The 16,638-nt window shown below is 33.3% G+C and overlaps 2 protein-coding genes across 3 annotated transcripts; both read left to right on the plus strand.

The window, feature by feature from the left end:
* The first annotated feature begins 1,360 nt into the window (after positions 1-1,360).
* mpi (mannose phosphate isomerase) lies at positions 1,361-7,682 on the plus strand. 2 transcript variants are annotated; one of them, XM_059536275.1, is made up of 8 exons: positions 1,361-1,438; positions 1,708-1,835; positions 3,442-3,642; positions 4,358-4,499; positions 4,947-5,126; positions 5,244-5,417; positions 6,359-6,567; positions 7,413-7,682. In XM_059536275.1, exons 1-8 carry the CDS (start codon positions 1,423-1,425, stop codon positions 7,629-7,631), a joined length of 1,269 nt encoding a protein of 422 aa, XP_059392258.1. In that variant the 5' UTR covers positions 1,361-1,422; the 3' UTR covers positions 7,632-7,682. The 2 variants fall into 2 exon arrangements, with proteins under 2 accessions (XP_059392258.1, XP_059392259.1); XM_059536276.1 differs by lacking the exon at positions 1,361-1,438 and adding an exon at positions 1,464-1,600.
* A 6,705-nt stretch (positions 7,683-14,387) lies between these two features.
* Positions 14,388-16,390, plus strand: fth1b (ferritin, heavy polypeptide 1b). Its single transcript, XM_059536443.1, has 4 exons — positions 14,388-14,534; positions 14,644-14,790; positions 14,893-15,018; positions 16,053-16,390. Exons 1-4 carry the CDS (start codon positions 14,433-14,435, stop codon positions 16,209-16,211), a joined length of 534 nt encoding a protein of 177 aa, XP_059392426.1. The 5' UTR covers positions 14,388-14,432; the 3' UTR covers positions 16,212-16,390.
* The last annotated feature ends 248 nt before the right edge of the window (positions 16,391-16,638 follow it).

A 16,638-nucleotide genomic window follows, 5' to 3' on the forward strand; every position in this document is an offset into this window, starting at 1 on the left:
ATTCATTCTTTCATTCTATTTTATTTTTAATTATTAATTTTTATTCCAGTTTTGCATTTGCTTTTTGCATTTTCTATTTAAAATGTATGTTTGAATAATTATTTATTGATTATTTCTAATATGATAGAAAATATAAAAACTTATTTTAAAAAAAAACAGGTCTGGATCCGGGATACTTGTTATTATTTTGAATAGCATTATAATTATAATAAGGAAATATGTATTTTATAGGTTATAAGTTATACGTTTTTATAGTTAAAAAAATACAAACAAATCTTCTTTGCTACTTTGTATTGATATTTTTGTTATTTATTACAATTGTGTCCATTTGCAATTCTTTTTTCCCTTCATTCGTTGTCTTATTTAAACTGAAATGTCTATATGTTATGTTTGGATTATTGTTGTATTGCAAACATTTTGATGGGATGGACAACACAATGTCATGTATTATAGAATTATTAATATTATTGAGCAAGTTTCATCCAACATAATTTATACAGTTGTACTTGTTTTGTAAACATGTAAAGCATAAAGGCTGTCATAACATAACAATTATTACAATTATCTTTTAACATTTATTTATTTTATAGTTTGCACAGTTAAACCGGTTATACTTTGTTAAATGTTGTTTATTATTGAAGTACTACTCTTTGTTTTAATTATACTAAATGAAGTGTTATCTCTCTCTCTCTATTGTTTTATAATATTAAAATAATTATTTACATTTGCATTTTACATTTAGTCATTTAGCTGACGCTTTTATTCAAAGCGACTTACAAATGAGGACAATAGAAGCAATCAAAATAAACAAAATAGCAATGATATATAAGTGCTATAACAAGTCTCAGTTAGATTCACACAGTACACATAGCAAGGACTTTTAAAATTATATAATAAATAAAAATTAATACAGAATAGAAAAAGAATAGAGAAAGCTATTGTTAAAGGCCTTTTTGCTTTTGTTAATTGCATAATAAATAAATAAAAAAAATAGAAAGAATACAAAAACATAAGAGAGGCTAGTGTTCGTTTTTTTAAGAAATCAATCAGTTAGTAAATGAATAGAGTGGTAAACGAGCACTTTTTTTAAAGAATATAATTCAAATAGAGAGTGCTAGAGTTAGAGAGTCAAATTGAAATGGAAGATATGTGTTTTTAGCATAGACTGTATAAAAACTGGTTTTTTGTCGATTCTTGAAGATTATAATTTTAATTATAATGAAAAAATATGCATTATATATTTAACCTATTAAGATTAAAACTTAATCTTCCAAAATATACTTCAGATTTAATAAATCAGAGTGGCCTAGATATGCATTTAAAAAAATATTGTACAATAGGAATGATATTTATTTACATCTGAAGGCTCGTGATTGGTTGGCTGGCTGTGACATCACCTACGTGACTGTCAGCGTCGCAGACATGGCGGAAGTGAAAGGTGAGTTAAATCTCTGACTGTATATTTCAATCGGTATTTTACGAAACATTCGGTTCACACACAGCGCGAATGGCTCAAGTTAAAAACAGACTGGCTGTCGCTGTCGATGATTTGAGTGTTGTTTGGATGGATTAGTTATTTGATGCTGCTGGATTTGAGCGTGTAAGCGTTTCTCATCAGTGAGATCCACAGCCAGCCGTTCATTGATTCGAACGACGGCAGGAGAACGCGTGTTTTCACAATCAGATGTGTGTCCTGTCTGTTCGCAGTGTTTCCTTTGTGCTGTGTGGTGCAGAGCTATGCCTGGGGTAAAGTGGGTCAGGACAGTGAGGTGGCCCGGCTGCTGCTCGGTGGAGACCCTCAGGCTCTCATAGAGGAGACCAGACCCTACGCAGAGGTACAGGACCAGGCCTGAAGAACTGATTACTGCAGGGATTCTCATCTTCTAACCTACACACACACACACACACACACACACACAGACAGACAGACAGACTCTCAGACAAGAAGCCCCAAGATGAATAGATTAGCTCTCTTCAACATTCTTTCAGATTGTTAGAAATGTCATAAAATAAATTACGGATAATTATTATTATTTTTTTTTTTGTACATCCTCCATCCCTTGAATAATTCACCCAACGATAATAATAATAATTAGTATTATATTATTATTGTTATTATTATTATTATTATAAAAAAATATTTATTAAATTATTCATATTTAATTATCAGTTGATTTAATTTGATTAATTTAACATTACTTATTAATATTACATTTTAAATAAAACATTAATATTATGAATTTAAATGTCTACTAATAATTAAAATAGTATACATATAATATTAATGATTTGTATTAATGTTAATATTATCAAAAAAATAAATAATAGTTATTACTATTATTATACATGTATAAAAATGTATCATTGGTGTCAACTCACCGTTATTTATATAGCGCTTTTTACAATGCAGACTGTGTCAAAGCAGCTTTACAGTATTAAAAAAGGGAGAGAAATAGTGTGCCGGATGAGACCGCAGTTTAATTCTAAACAAAGTGTACAATATAAGTGTAATAATACTATTGCTGTTGTTGTTTAGTGACTATTTTTGTTGTTTTTGTAATAATAATTAAATTAGTAGTAGTAGTAGTAGCATTACTATATTAGTGGCAGTAGTAAAAAAACTAAATATTATGCAAAGATAATCAAACTTTATTATTATTGTTGTTATTATTATTTTACACACTACAATGATAAAAAAATAAAATACTCACAGCTGAAAGAGAGACTTTCAAATTGTGTGAGTGTGAATATTAGTATTAAAAATTATTTATTTATTTGTGTTATTTTAAATTTATTTTAATTATTTGGCTTCTTTCCAACCAGTCTTTGGTCTTTTTGTTATTTCACTCCTTTGCTTTCATTTTTTGCATTCTTTTTTAAAGTGAGACCATGTCAATAATATTAACTAGCAACAAATCGTTCGTTCTAAACCTATTAAACATTAATTTAAAAAATGGACGTTTCAGTGGCCAAGGGATTGTGAAAGAAAAAGCAAGTATTATACAATTCTTGTTGAGGTTCTATAAACCATCAGGATTCATCCTGTGTGTTTGTTTACTGTGCGGCTGTGAGCAGACTTGAACACAAGCACAAGTGTCTCTGATAACAGCAGCTCACTTAAAGGTCAGCGTGACATTCACTTCATGTGACAGTCTATTAATAAAGCCCCAGCATGTGTTCAGATGTGTTTACATGTTGTATACCATCTTAAAGGAGCGTTTTGACATTATAAAATTAGGTTTTTGGTATATATATATGTATGTATGTGTGTATGTATGTGTGTGTGTGTGTGTGTGTGTGTCTATATGTAATTGTGTGTGTGTATTGTGTGACATGATATATGCACACATGCTGTTTATATATATATATATATATATATATATATGCACACACACACACACACACAATTGTGTGATCATTCCATCTTCGTTTTCTTTCAAGCTTTGGATGGGTGCTCACCCCAAAGGAGACGCTCTCATCAAGGACAACAGGATATCCCAGAGGACACTGGGACAGTGGATTGCAGATTTCCCAGGATGCCTGGGGTCAAAGGTCAAAGACACATTCCACGGGCAGCTCCCGTTCCTTTTCAAAGTACTGTCCGTCAACACGGCTCTGTCCATCCAGGCGCATCCCAACCGGGTAAGACTAGAGACCGTTTCCCTTATTAAAGTCCTATGATACAGTAATGCTTGAATTACAAGGATTCATGCTTATTTTTTGTGCTTTCAAAAAAAAATATATTATAGCATGTTCTTAAGTGCAGAAATTTAGGGGAGCAATATATATATATGCACACATGCTGGTTGAGATCAGTAAAATTTTTATGTTTAATTTAATTTTGTAAAAAGTCAAATTTAAGTGCTATGTCTCTTATGCTCATCAAGGCTTTATTTATTTGAACAAAAATACAGGGGGAAAACTGTAACTTTCTGAATTATTATTACTATTTAAAATAACGGTTTTCCAATTTAATATGCTTTAAATAATTTATTTCTGTGATATGCATCTGTACTTTCAGCATCATCGTCTTCACTGTCACATGATCCTTCAGAAATCATTCTAATAAGCTGATTTATTATAAATGTTGGGAAAATTGTGCTGAATTATTATTTTTTGGAACATGTGATACTTTTTTCAGGATTTTCTGATGAATAAAAAGTTAAAAAGAACTTCTTTTGTAGCAATAGACACTACCATTCAGATGCTTGCGGTCAGTACATTTTTTTGGCAAGAAATTAATACTTTTATTCAGCAATGTGTTAAATTGGAAAAAAAGTAATAGTAAAGACTTATACTGTTAAAAAAGATTTCTATTTTTAATAAATGCTGTTCATTAATTGTTGTTAACCGACAGGAATTGGCTGCTAGACTCCATGCACAGTATCCTGAACATTACCCAGACAACAACCACAAGCCGGAGATGGCCATCGCTCTCACACAGTTTGAAGGTCTCTGTGGCTTTCGGCCGATGGATGAAATCTTGGGCTTCCTCAAAAGTAAGTGTTCAATGAACTGACTGAAAAAAAAACAGTCAGTGTGAATCATTTGTGATCCAGCTTCACCCACAGGAGAAGCGAGTGTGAGGTTCTTTTATGAATCTTCGCAAATCGCCTTTCCTAATAACTTGGTAGTTAGCAAGTTTCTGAGTGTGGCTAAAGTAAACAAGATTCATGAGAACAGCTCGTCACCCAATGGAAGAGAGGGGCGGAGTCAGCAGAGCTCATTAGCATTTAAAGGAACATGCACAAAAACGGGTTGTTGTGTGCAGAGCTACTTTTGACAGGGTAAAAAGGGTATTGTTTTACACCACCATTGAGAAATTTTAAAGTATGTTATAGACTTTCATTAAGACTCTAAAGAATCATATCAACTTGTGGAAAGTGGGCATCCGATGACATTAGAGAAGTTTAATGAGTTGCATCAAGCATTTCCCATTTTTCCAGATGTCCCAGAGTTCCGTGCGCTGGTCGGTAACGAAGCCGCTGAGGAGCTCCAGAGCGCTGATGGAGACCTGGGCCGGACGTCTCTCGCTCTGAAGAAATGTTTCACCAGGATGATGAACTGTGAGAAGAAGCTGTTCGTCGATCAGCTCAACATGCTGGTCAAACGCATCTCAGAGGAAGGTGAGAGGAAACCCTGCAGCGCTTCCACTCCCTTGTGTTATGTCATGTTATTCACCTTTCACCGGCTCTGGCCCGTCAGTTCAGGGGAAACTCGTCTGACCTGTTCTTTTGTTCCAGAGGTTGCAGGCAAAGACACCTCGGGAAGTAATGGAGAGCTGCTGCTGCGGCTGCATTCCCAGTATCCGGGGGACATCGGATGCTTTTCAATTTACTTCCTGAACCGTATTGTGCTGCAGCCGGGGGAGGCCATGTTCCTGGGAGCAAATGAGCCTCACGCTTATCTGTCTGGAGGTCAGAGGTCACCACAATACTAATAAAACACGTTTTGGGCCATTTACCATGATAATAACATGGTATATTTTTGTAGAGTCTGAAAAAAATCAATTGTTGTGTAGTTGTACTTTTTGTGAAATATGTTTATTTTCATTCACTTATTAACCCATTATAATCAATTAATATTAATATATTCCATGTTGGTTACATTGTGTTTGGTTATGGTTTTTTGTGCAATATATTAATTAATATTCACTTAATAATATATCATATTTGTTTCATATTTATTAATATTCATTTAATCCATGTAAGTTGTGTATTTGTTGTTTTTTAAGTATATTAATATTCACGAAATAATCTGTAATATTTTTTAAATATTCCTTAATATTCATCTATTCCATGTAGGTTTCATATTTTATATTTTTGATCCAGTATAATCATTAATTTTCACTTAATAATAAATAATATTTTATAGAATTTTCATTAATATTCAAATGTTTCATTAAGTTAAGGTGTAGTTTTTTGTTAAAAATATATTTGTTAATATTAATTTATTAAAAAAAAAAATTTATACATAATATTACTTAATATTTATTTATTCCATCTAGGTCATATGGTTGTACTTTTTGTGTAATATATTTACTAATATTCACTCAATAATTTGTAGTATTCATTTAACATGAATTTATTCCATGGAGCTTTCGTAGTTGTTCTTTTTGTGAAATATATTTATTAATATTCAGTTGTTCCATGAAGGTTGTAATGTTGTTTTTGTAAAACAAATATCCATTAATGTTCATTTAATATTCATTAATTCCATGTAGGTTGTGTAGTTGTATTATATATTTATTATTATTTATTTAATTGTCCATCATGTTCATTTAATACTAATTCATATTCCTTTTAGGATACTCATTAATATGCAATGTATTCCATGTGTAACTGACTGGCTCCTCCAGACTGTGTGGAGTGTATGGCGTGCTCTGATAACACCGTGCGTGCCGGACTGACTCCCAAATACATTGACGTGGACACACTGTGTGAGATGCTGAATTACAGCCCGGCTCCAGTCAGTGCCAAAATCTTCCCCTGCATACGGGACAACGCTGACCCCTGCGTCTACCTCTACGACCCTCCAGTGCCAGACTTCACCGTCATGAGAATACAGGTGCGCCAGACATTTACACATCTATTTCACATTTATCCTTATTTGAATGATATCTTTTTTTTTGGGGTGAACTGTCCCTTTAAGAGCTTAAAAGGATAGTTCACCCCCCCCCCCCCCAATGCAATTTGTAGATATTTTAATGATATTTTTTTGGGTGTGAACTGTCCCTTTAAGAGCTTAAAGGGATAGTTCATCCCCCCCTAAAAAATAATATTTGTTTATATTTGAATGTTATATTTTGTGGGGGTGAACTGTCCCTTTAAGAGCTTAAAAGGATAGTTCACCCCCCCCCCCCCCCAAAAAAAATGCAATTTGTAGATATTTTAATGAAATTTTTTTGGGTGTGAACTGTCCCTTTAAGAGCTTAAAGGGATAGTTTACCCCCCCTAAAAAATAATATTTGTTTATATTTGAATGTTATATTTTGTGGGGGTGAACTGTCACTTTAAGAGCTTAAAAGGATAGTTCACCCCCCCCCCCCCAAAAATGCAATTTGTAGATATTTTAATGATATTTTTTTGGGTGTGAACTGTCCCTTTAAGAGCTTAAAGGGATAGTTCACCCCCCCTTAAAAATAATATTTGTTGATATTTGAATGTTATATTTTTGGGGTGTGAACTGTCCCTTTAAGACCTTAAAAGGACAGTTCACCCCCATCCCCAAAATAATGGTATTTGTAGATATTTGAATTATATTTTTTTGATGGGTGAACTGTCCCTTTAAGAGCTCAAATGGGTTAGTTAACCCCCCCCCCCCCCCACCTCCTTTTTTTATTTTATTTTTTTTTTTTTTTTTTTTGAGGGGTTAACTGTCCCTTTAAGAGTGATGTTATATTATATTATCAGATCCCCGTCTCGGCGCGGCAGTACACTGTGAGCGCGCTGGACTCCGCTGGCATCCTGCTGGTCATCGACGGAGAGGCGGTCGCCACGTCTGCTGCGGCCCTCTCTGACATCACTCTGACACCAGGCTCTGTGCTTTTCATTTCAGCCAATGAGGGTGTCTCTTTAGAGGTGACATCATCGTCGGGCATGACCATGTTCAGAGCCTGCTGCTTACTGTAAGAGACGCCCGCTTCATAAACGTCTATCTGTTCTGTCCTGATCTAAACCAACGGTTCAAACAAAGTTCAAGTAGAAATCGTGGTCCCATGGTTTGGCTTCATCTGGAATGAACATGCATGACGAATAACATCTATTTAAAGGAACAGTTCACCCAAAAATTTAAATTCTGTCATTTACTCCAAAACCGTATGAGTCTCATTCTTCCACAAAAGAAGATATTTTAAAGAATGTTGGTAAGCAAATCGTTTCTGGTCCCACTGACTTCCTTATGATTTTCCCACACTATGGAAGTCCGTTTCACTAGCAACTGTTTGCATACTTAGAACAACTTGAGAGTAAATGTTAACATAGTTTTCATTTTCGAGTGAGCTATCCCTTTAAGTTGGAGTATTATGATGACTTTTAGTGTTAAAAATAATTATGCTTAATCATTAACAAAATATGTAATGAAACTTGATGATTGAATTATGATTCTGCAACATGAAAACCTCTGCATGTTCTTTTGAAATTTGTTAAAGTATATCATTCCTTTGAGTCAACATGAAATGCTGTTCGCACCATTTTAATTTAATAATGTGACATTTACAAGAAAAAAAATAAATGTAGGATGGAATTCGGTTGGATTATAAACTGTGCGTTCCAGAATGAAGTCAGACCAGAATGAGAGTTTAAACCACCAGCATTAAAGCAAGTTCATACAAAAAGGAGTTTGCAGAAAATGCACTTGCCCTCGGCCCCTTTTATGATGTAGATGAGTTTTGGAGAAATGTTGCATTAGGTCACTTGCTCACCAATAAAGGGTGTTGCCAAATCAGCGGTTTTCTCTCAGAATTGGGTTACTTTTACACTGTTTCCGCAGGTTGTTTTTCATGTCAGCTGGTTGAAGCCACTCCAATAACGTGATTTTTAACCCATAAAATGCCAAAAACCATGCATTTTACCCCCGAAACACAATTTTACAGGGTTAGTTTGGAGTAGCAAATTTGGGCTGGTTTTGTTGTGAAAACCTGGCAATGTCTGCAGTGAATGGGTGCTCCGTAATCCACACCACTCTCTTGAGAAGTGAATGAAACAAATAAATCTTTTTTTGACTTTTTTTTTTTTTAATTTTATAAAATATGAATTACTTGTGGATCAGCTGTTTGGACTCTCATTCTGACGGCACCCATTCACATCCATTGGTGAGCAATGGTACATTTCTCCAAATCTGAGGGTGAGTACTATTTCAGCTAACTTAAATTTTTGGATGAACTATTTCCTAAAGAAAGTAAACAAAGTCAGTTTTGATTTCACGTTGGCACATATAAGTCAAATGCATGGATGCATGATCACTCACTATTGGCTGCAAGATATGAACATTTTATTAAACGAAATTTGTTCCATCAGAGATTTTTTGCATAAGGATGCAACACCTTTTGCATGTGTTAAAAAAAACCCAAATGGAGGACAGTAGCAATTTTACTTTTACATTAAAACCTGGTTAACATACACTCGAGATCAATATGAACATTTTACACACCTGTTTCTTGGTACTACTGCTAAAGAACAATGAGTCCTTGTTACAGATGCACTCTTCCATGGTAAAAGAGTTTTATTGAAGAAGTTGTTGCTAAACGAAGCACTTCTGTGACAGACACAAGTTTTGTGATTTGATTACCAGTGCAACTGATTTTAAAAATAACCCTGCAAGTGTTTTCATATATGTTAAACTTTGTTACCGAATTTTATCCTCCCTTGTAAGTGACTGTATGGCTTGATCTGTGGTTATGCTTTATTGCTGTAGTTACTATTTGCACTAGCAGTGTGGAGAGCACAAAGAATGCTGGGAATTACCGGCATCCTGATGTTTGTTTACTGTATCTTTAGTGGCCTCTTCACATTCGTACATGTAAAATCAGAAGACTGACCTCAAACGTGTTGATTTCTGGGATTCTTTCTATATTTTGGGAGCCGTGTTAATCTGAAGTGTTCTGGGATCAAAGCATGCGATGGATGAATGAATGAATGAATGTACAGTATGGTGCTTTCTGAGCTGTAATGGAGCATGTGTCTGATAAGAACAACTCTGTATGTAATCCCTAATAAATAACGCTTCTGTAACCTTTCATCTGTACATTTCTGAATTTTTTATGAGCTGAACTTACACAACAGGTTTCCCAGACAAAGGTTGCGTTCCCCATGAATCATTCAGCCTCAGCTGATTGTTTGCTTTTACACACTTCCTGTTCTTATGCTGTTCCTTTTGGATGGAGTTCAAGTAGGATATGAAAGCAAAGTTTCAAAAAACAATGCATTTTGGAGTAGATGTCATGACCTTGTTATTTTTCAAAAGTCGGTGCATACAGTATAGACTTACAAGACATAATGAAGCTTTTAAAAATGCAATAATTGCAGTAAAAAAATATGTCTAAATCTTTTATAATGATTTAAATATTTATTTATTGATTTTATTGATAACTTTATTTATTTATTTATTTAGTTTATTTAATATGTATGTTACATGTGATTTTGTTTTTAAAATGTTTTAACAAAATTGAACATTTTACTAGAAAATTGCACTATTTTACTAAGCAAATTGAAGATCTAGTCCTGATATGCAAATGAGGGTTAATAATTGATCCCCATTGGCCTCCTCCCAAAATCAGATTGATTATCGACTATTACAAAAATTATAATTAAAATAAGAAAAAAAATATTAAATAAAAATTAATAAAATAATAAATAATTTCAATTAAATATATAAATATTTTAAATATATAACTCATCAATGGTTATTGATAAAAGCTGAGCACCAATCAGTATATTAGAGTGATTTCTGAAATTATAAATTATATACTGTAAATAAATATTTTATGAAAGTAAGATTTGAGAAATTATTTAAAAAAAATAACTAATGATAATAAATAAAAATATTAGCCTTTAAAATTACATAAATATAATCAAAATACAAATAAAATATATTCATACAATTTATTAAATAACTAAAATATAAAAACTATTTAAATACATTTATTAAAAAACAATAAAAGCATCTTAATCAGATGTCCAAACGTTCCTCTGCTCTTTCTTCTCTTGCAACGCCCAGAGCTTTACTGAAACACACACATAAACCGCTCTGTCCAGATGGAGCTTGATTGACAGCTGCAGTAGCCAATGAGTCGAGAGTGAAAATGTGCTGATGATTCTGATTGGCTGTGGGCTTGACGGCCCAGTAGAGCTTCTGCAGGGCTTGTACTTCCCATAGACTGCACTGTTAATTATTTCACTGTAAATTTACAATAAATAGCAGGTTAATAATTGCATGACTTTCACAGCAAGTTACCGTATCATTTTTACAGTAAATAATTGTGAAATGACAGCTGTTTACTGTGACTTCACAATAACTATGCCGTCATATTACTGTGATTTAGCAGTAAGCTGAATATATATATATATATATATATATATATATAAGTTGCTCCTTTTTCACTTCTGTTAAATGGATAGTTCACCCAAAAATGAAAATTGTCATTTATTCAAGATTTTCCAAATTTATTCCTTGATTCAAATTTCCCATAAACTTAATTGATTTGGTCTAAAGAGAGAAGAATTAATTCTTATTTTAATTTGAAAACTACATATAAATTAGCTACCACTGTGTTAATGACTTAGCGTCATTCCAGGGACTCCATGGGAGGCATAAGTTCCTTTCACCCTGTTACAGCTTGATGATCCACTGAAACGATTTTGGAAATATTATTTTAAGATAAGAAATGTTACATAGTGTTGCTTTAAGGACATTTTTATGGTGGCTTTTAATCTTGCATCAAATAGTGAACTGCATACTGTATGCAGACTTGCATTTACAAATCACCAGCAGTAAATATTGTGCTAGCACTAGAATTGAACTAGCAAGACAGTTGCAAGCCTTTGATTAGAGTTAAGCTTTTGATGGGACAGTTACATCCTAGAGATGTGGTGACAACAGCTGCGCAGAGGGGGCCCAATTAGATTTTTTTGTCATGGGGCCCAAAATTCCTGGCAGCGCCCCTGTGTGTGTGTGTGTGTGTGTGTGTGTGTGTGTGTGTAAATATTCAGATGTAACCCACTTTGTAATCGTAAACATTTTCATAAGTAACTATAATTTAATTACACATTATACATTTATTTAAAATTTAAAATTTTATTATAAAATTTCATTTATTCCTGTGATGCAAAGCTTAACTATTGACAGCTAAAAAACAGTTTTTAACGTTAATATTAATAAGACCATTATTAAAACTGATTATCAGCATATTCGAATTATTTCTGAAAGGCCATTTTCATACAATTATGAATAAATAATAGGAACAAATATTTTATAGTCTAGGATTTGAGAATTTGATGCTCAGAAATGCTGGTCATAGATAGGCTAACTTTTTATCAAAACACTAAGTTAAAGGCATATAAACGCTTGACTCGTACAACCGTTTATATAATTCTGCAATTCTTTGTCGCGGTTGGTTATTATTTTTTTTATAAAACCTAAACCAGTTGTTTCTAAATCAAAAAACACAGGAGAGGGTGAATGCAGTGAGAAGGAATCCACCTTTTCATTTTAAACTAAACAGAAGATGCGCTTCTTCTACTACGGCGAAGGTTTCCTCATGAATATTAATTACGTGTTTTGACGTTCGGGAGTATTCCGAGCTGATTGGCTTAAGGACAAGCGTTGGTGGGCGGGCGCTAACCGACAGGCGAATGAACAAACGATTATGATGGCGATCATTTTTAATGATTGGACGCTCCTAGCGGGAAAGCCACCGAGACTTCTACATGTAATAACGACATCAGGTCGCTTTTATTGGTTAAAAAAATAATACGAGCGTTTTACTGTATATATTATTTTTTTAAGTATTTGTAAAATCACACGTGTGCATTTTATACAGTAGGTTTCATCTTTATTTTTTTTTAATCAGCACTTTTATTTTGAAAAGTGACCTTGGGGATTTATTTATGGCGCAGAATAACGCGTGTGTGTATGTTTATGTCAACAGCAGCCCTATAATTCACGTCTGATCATAGACACGCTCTACCGCGACTCATCTCATTAGTGTTTGGGACAGAGAGCTGCTCCTGTCTCTCTCTCAGATTTGGGTTTCTCTGATTTGTTTTAAGCCACACGGAATCACGCGTGGGTTCATATCGTCTCTCAGGGTAAGTCATATAACAATCCATATTCCAAAAAGGGCTGCTGATCACGTATTTACATATTATTGCACAATCTTATATATTAAATATGCTTTAAATTAAATGCATTTGCAGCTCCTCTGAAATAAAAGTGCAAAATGAGCATATAAATCACTAGTGTTTTATATTTTTTTTTTACCATAATTCTTTTGCGTTGTATAATTAATATACTATTGCAGTTTTTATTCAAAATTCGATTTTTTTTTTTTGTATTTTCCTTTTTCATATATATTTTAGTTTAAGTTTGAGTAATTTTGTTGTTATTTTTTTAATGTCTTTATACGTTTTACTCTGATTTAGCTATTTTAGTATTTTAGTAGTAGTATTATTTTAGTTTTAGTAAAATTAAAATGAAAAATGTTGCATTGGCAACTAAATCATATAAAGGCAGTTCTATATATAATCTACAGTATGTACTTTTTTAAATTAATTTTTCACTCAAAATTTATTTTTAGTTCAAGTAATGAAACTTTAATGAAAGGTTTACTGATTTTAGCAAAAAACAATCCATGACTATCCATGTGTATATACTTTTATATACATATATTTGCAAATATGTTAAATGTTATATTTTATATATCTACATATATATATATAAAAAAGAAAAATGAAGCGTCTTCTAAATGACTAAATGTAAATGTATATCTATATATAGATAGATAGATAGAAATGTAGATATAGATATGTATACAGTCATGGCCAAAAATATTGGCACCCTTGGTAAATATGAACAAAGAAGGCTGTGAAAATTCTTCTGCATTGTTAATCCTTTTGATCTTTTATTAAAAAAATTCACAAAAATGTATCCTTTTATTGGATAATAAAAATTTAAAATGGGGGGAAATATCATTATGAAATAAATGTTTTTCTCTAATATTCTAATATTTCTCATATTACCTTATATTACATTTACATTTATTCATTTAGCAGACGCTTTTATCCAAAGCGACTTACAAATGAGGACAATAGAAGCAATCTAAAACAACAAAAAGAGCAATGATATATAACAAGTCTCAGTTAGCTTAAACGCAGTATACTTAGCTTCTAAGGAGCTTTAAATAATATAATAAATAAAAAGAAAACCGATAGAATAGAAAAAGAATAGAGCAAGCCAGTGTTAGAGGTCTTTTTTTATATACTAAATGTATAATAAATGAAAAAAAAAATAGAATTCAAAAAGATTAGAAAGGTAGTACGATTTTTTTTTTTTTAAAGAATAGAATTAGAATAGTGAGTGTTAAAGTTAGAGGGTCAAATAAAGATGGCCTGATTCTTGAAGATGGCTAAGGACTCAGCTGCTCGGATTGAGTTTGGGAGGTCATTCCACCAGGAGGGAACATTTAATTTAAAAGTCCGTAAAAGTGACTTTGTGCTTCTTTGGGATGAACAATCAAGTGACGTTTACTTGCGGAACGCAAGCTTCTAGAGGGCACATAAGTCTGAAGTAACAAATTTATCATATTCATGTGTGTGTGTGTGTTTATGTTTATTTATTTACAAAAGTTTAACAAAAGTTACAAAGCCAATATCATAACACATATATATACAGTATATATATACTGCTACAATTTAGAGGTGTTATGTTTCAGAATCATGACTTCTCAGGTGAGGCAGAACTTCCATCAGGAGTGTGAGGCAGCCATTAACAGACAGATTTCCCTGGAGCTCTACGCCTCATATGTCTACCTGTCCATGGTGAGAGCGGGCTTTTATCATACGACTGATCTCTGGAGCTCTGTATTAATAGAATGAACTGTGTTCGCTGGCTTTATAAGGGTTCATGGTTGACTGCTCTTCTCTCCAGGGGTACTATTTTGACAGGGATGACAAGTCTCTGCCCAACTTTGCCAAGTTTTTCCGCGAGCAGTCTAAGGAGGAGCAAGAACATGCGGAGAAGCTGATGAGTCTGCAGAACCAGAGAGGAGGACGGATCTACCTGCAGGACATCAAGGTCTGGGACAGCGCTGTCTGTCTGTCTGTCTAATGTGAAATGAATTGAGTAAATGAGCGCACGTGTTAGTGTGTGTGTGTGTGTGTGTGTGTGTGCGTGCAGAAGCCGGATCGGGATGAGTGGGGCAGCGGTCTGGAAGCGCTGGAATGTGCTCTGGCTCTGGAAAAGAGCGTAAATCTGTCCCTACTGGAGCTTCACAAGGTGGCAACTCAACACAATGGTCCACATGTAAGTGCATGCAAAATAATATTATACATGACTTTTTTTTTTTTTTTTGTAACTAAAACAAAAACCTTTTTTATTTGTTATTTGCAGATAAACATTGAGTAAAATAAAATGTCAAAAAATATTGATTGTGTAATTTTAGTTAACATTTATTTCAAATAACAAAAGGTTTCTTAATGTTTTCATAGATAAAGAAATCCCTGTTAATCACCAATTTAAAATTCCGTGACTTTACATAAGAAATATGGTAAAATTACATCATGTAAAAAAATACTTTTTAACTTATTCATTATTAAACTTAATTTCATTAAGTCGCAAGCTGAAGTCAGCATTTCTAGTTTATTTGTTTTAATTTAAAGTGCTTAAATAACTAAGCCTGGAATAAAAAAATAACTAAAATAAAATAGACATTTAAAAATGACTGAAGCTTAAACTAAAATAAACATGAACAATTTAAAATATTAAAATCAAAAATCTAATTATGAAAGAAAATACTGTAATTGCATTTTAATGATGCAATGATAAAAATGCAGGCTAAAATAACACTGAGGTGTATCTCCTAGTTATGCTAAACTCTTTTATTGGCTAGAAATTTCTGTGTGAGAAATTATAAAAAAAAATCATAAAGTAATTAAGAAATTTGTTACTCAGGAGGTTTGAAAACCCTTATGATATTACTATATCAAAAACAATGGAGGTGCGACCAGAACAAGCTTTCTCAGTTTTTCTTTTGGGAGTTACCCAGAATGCCTCCAGTGGGCTGGAAACAAACACATAATTCATCCGTTCAGTTGTTTCATCCCCAGTTTGGAGGGTTTGAGCTCAAGAGTACTAGTTTAGGATCAGATCTCATTCATAAAACATGAAAGGCAAAACTGACTCTAGATCAGATCGTGCCTGTAAAGAGTTTTTATGTAGAAACCATGATTTAAAATGTAATTACTGTAACTGATTGTTAGTGGTAAAGCAACCAAAAATGTCCCAAAGGTCATTTCACCCAAAAAGGGAAAAGCTATTTCTGAATCTTTCTGTGGCAGGTTTGTGATTTCCTGGAGACGCATTACCTGGACGAGCAGGTGAAGTCCATTAAAGAGCTGGCGGACTGGGTGAGCAGCCTGCGGCGGATGGGCGCTCCTCAGAACGCCATGGCCGAATATCTGTTTGACAAGCACACTCTGGGAAAGGAAAGCTCTTAGACAGATCTCTCTCTGTGTTTATGATGCAGTCAGTCCACCAAGCATGTGACGTGTTGCTGTAGTTTACTAGAGATCCTGCCTGAACCCTTTAGAAGCCATACAGTAAATGTAGTCCACATTATATGCAATATTCTATATGAAATCATTCAAATGAGATGATCGCAATAAAAATATTAATGGTGAAATTGTGTCTTTTTTATGTGTGTGTGTGTGTGTGTGTGTGTGTATGACCCTGGAGCACAAAACCAGTCATAAGGGTAACAATTTTTTAAATTGAGATTTATTCATCATCTGAAAACTGAATAAATAAGCTTTTCCATTTATGTATGGTTTGTTAGAATAGGAGAATATTGAATGATATTAATGAAAATCTGGAATCTGAGGGTGCAAAAAAATCTAAATATTGAGAAAATCACCTTTAAAGTTG

Source organism: Carassius carassius, chromosome 43 (assembly GCF_963082965.1).
Source record: "Carassius carassius chromosome 43, fCarCar2.1, whole genome shotgun sequence".
NCBI classification, from domain to species: Eukaryota; Metazoa; Chordata; class Actinopteri; order Cypriniformes; family Cyprinidae; genus Carassius; species Carassius carassius.